General features: G+C 43.5%; 1 protein-coding gene across 1 annotated transcript in view; it reads left to right on the forward strand.

Annotated features, from left to right (window-relative positions):
- The window catches only part of LOC102291322 (cytochrome c oxidase assembly protein COX18, mitochondrial), an 18,429-nt gene that overhangs the window by 12,307 nt on the left and 3,340 nt on the right, over nt 1-2,782 (forward strand). The window contains exons 3-6 of the mRNA XM_005948652.2: nt 933-1,033; nt 1,144-1,298; nt 1,751-1,866; nt 1,943-2,050. Coding sequence (XP_005948714.1) covers nt 933-1,033; nt 1,144-1,298; nt 1,751-1,866; nt 1,943-2,050 — 480 coding nt within the window. The remainder of the gene's footprint in view (nt 1-932; nt 1,034-1,143; nt 1,299-1,750; nt 1,867-1,942; nt 2,051-2,782) is intronic.

Raw genomic sequence — 2,782 nt, forward strand, 5'->3', positions numbered from 1 at the left:
TGTCTCTCACAGTTGAAGTGTACCTCTGGTGCAAATTACTGACCTCTGTCATCATTTTAAGTGGGGGAACTTGCACAATCGGTGGCTGACTAAATACTCTTTTGCCCCACTGTAGCTGTTGAAGGTCATCTGTGCAATGTCATTGCAGTAGTTACCAGAGTCACCTCACAATGACAAGGTTGCTGCTTCAGCTCGTTCTTCCTGTGTGATCCTGTTTCTGGCTGTAGGTGAGGCGGATGAGTGCAGAGTGCAGACCCTTTCTTTCACTGCATGAAAGCAGACTTAAACATGTTTGATGGTTTAAAATACTTTGAGTGGTCAGTAAGAGGGGAAAGGTCTGTCTGTGTCCACAGACTCATCCAACATACTTAATGCTGGTCACATGATCTCAGGTCAGAGTTTGAGGGTCTCATGATGTTTTTGCCGCCTCTAATCCATCTTTGTGCTTCTAAAAGAAAATCCAGCACTCCCACGTCTCTACATCTGACCTTAAATCAGACTGTAGTTTGTCCTCAGAGAGAAGAAATATTTCAGGAATCCAGACATTTTTCCCTCCCCCTTCTCTCCCACGAATTCTGTCCTCCTCGTCCTCCTCCTCGTGTCCTTTTAAACTGAAATGAAAAAGGAAGCCTCTGAGAATCTCAGCTGACACATCAGCTTTTAACCGCCTTTAAGTTACTTTACTTTACCTCATCATGTTTTGGAGGAATACTCTGCAGCTGCCTCTGAGTTTATCTAGTCAGAAGCATCCGTTTATTTAAGGCGCTTTTTTCCCCCGTGAGATGTCCCAAAAAAGTTCCAGTTGGTCAGAGCAAAGATGTAAGCTTTATCTAAAGCATCCCCTTAGTTCCTGCAATGAAAAACCCACAAAACTAACTATTATTAACCAACCCCCCAGATTCTAACCATAGTAACCTTCAGGTGATGTGCAGGTGGAGGCACTACAGGCTGAAATCTCTGAGCTGGCCAAGAGACTACGCTATGAAGTGTCAGTCACAGCAAGAGAGAGAAGCTGGACGGAGAGAGAGAGCCGGTGAGACACAACTAACAGACTTAAAACAACAACAAACAAATACATTCAAAGAAACAAAAAAAAAACATCCAATAGACAGCATACAACCAGTCAGTCTGTCCTCCTGCCAGGTTCCAGTTCAAGAAGAACCTGCGGCGGATCGTCTCTCAGCTCTACGTCAGAGATAACTGTCACCCCTTCAAAGCCAGTCTGCTGGTCTGGGTTCAGCTGCCACTCTGGATCAGTCTGTCTCTGGCCCTCCGAAATCTGAGCCTGGATCAGTCTGGTAAGAACCTGGACCAAATGAAACTAACCTAACCCAGCCCAAAATTATGAGGTAGGATACAGTACTGTGCAAAAGTCTTGAGCCACCCCTCATGTCTTAAAATTTTTGACTTTCCTGTATTTTTGTTAAGTGCACTTGTGCGATAGTTCTCTTACGCGCTCATTCTTTTCCCTCCCTGCGACGTACAGCAGCTGGAGCTTCAGCTAGCAGACATACTGCGTGACAAACTGCACACAAACAGGCTGATATCATGAATAAGAGACAAAGAGAAATGCTTAAGGCACAGAGAAAAAAACAACTGAAACAGGCTGCATAATATATTTACCTATATGTTTGCAAACTTCGAAAAATTGGTGCACCTGCTCAAGAGTCATGCATAGTACCGTGACTTTTACCTGGTCCAGGATGTAGTCTACACCACTCCCAATCCAGGACCTCTGTTTTTCCTGCAGACCTGCAGGGGGCGCTGGCAGCAGGAGGTGCTCTGTGGTTCCCTGACCTCACCATACCGGACTCCACCTTGATCCTACCTGTCTGTCTGGGACTCGCCAACCTGCTCATCGTAGAGGTCAGTTTGTCAGCAGTATGTAATTAGCTGATCAGTGGTGTAATCAGTCTAAGCTTCCTGTGCACTTCTTCTTCAGGTCTTTTCTCTGCAGAGAGTCGCAGCGTCTCGAACCCAGCGGCTGGTCTTGAACACCGTTAGAGGATTTTCTCTGCTGATGATCCCAATCGCTGCCACGGTGCCCTCTGTGAGTTTAAGGTGTAGTCCATCACATTGTCTGCCTGAGGTCTTAGACCAGGTCAGAACAGCCATTTGACATTCAGGAAAAAAGTTACAAGCTGAAATTTACAAAAAAGAAAAACATTTTAATCATAAAACATGCGTACTACACCTGCAGGGAAAATAACCTTTACACATTACAGCCCACTTAGACATGTGTACACCTGGACCGCCCTCATTTCCCAACCACTACACGTCCCATTCAACCTGAACAAGAACTTGAATTTGATCTGTGATCAAATGGGACACCATGGGACACATGGAGACTGAGTCTTATTCATTCACACAGCACAAATATGCAGGTGATGAAGGTGTAGTAAGCTGGTTAACATGAGACAAAAATGGCATTAAATAAATAAATAAATATAATTTTATTTATATAGCACCTTTCTAGACAGAGTCACAAAGTGCTGCACATAGGATAATAAATAATAAAAGGGTAAAACGGACAATATAAAACAGTCAGAAATTTAACCAAAGGCTCTAAACTGAACCATTGAACTGGTGGACAGTAGGGCTGCTCGATTATGGCAAAAATGATAATCACGATTATTTGACGATATTTATTTAACCCTTTAAGACCTACTATAGAACCAAGTCCACCAGAGCTTATATTATTTTTTTTACATGCTGTAGTGCCATTTGTGGGAGCATTTCAAGTTGCTATACATCAATACAACTGTTATAGCCCATATTTTAA

The sequence above is a fragment of the Haplochromis burtoni genome, unplaced genomic scaffold (genome assembly GCF_018398535.1).
Source record: "Haplochromis burtoni strain Fernald_Lab_line unplaced genomic scaffold, NCSU_Asbu1 Contig_601, whole genome shotgun sequence".
Classification (NCBI taxonomy): Eukaryota; Metazoa; Chordata; class Actinopteri; order Cichliformes; family Cichlidae; genus Haplochromis; species Haplochromis burtoni.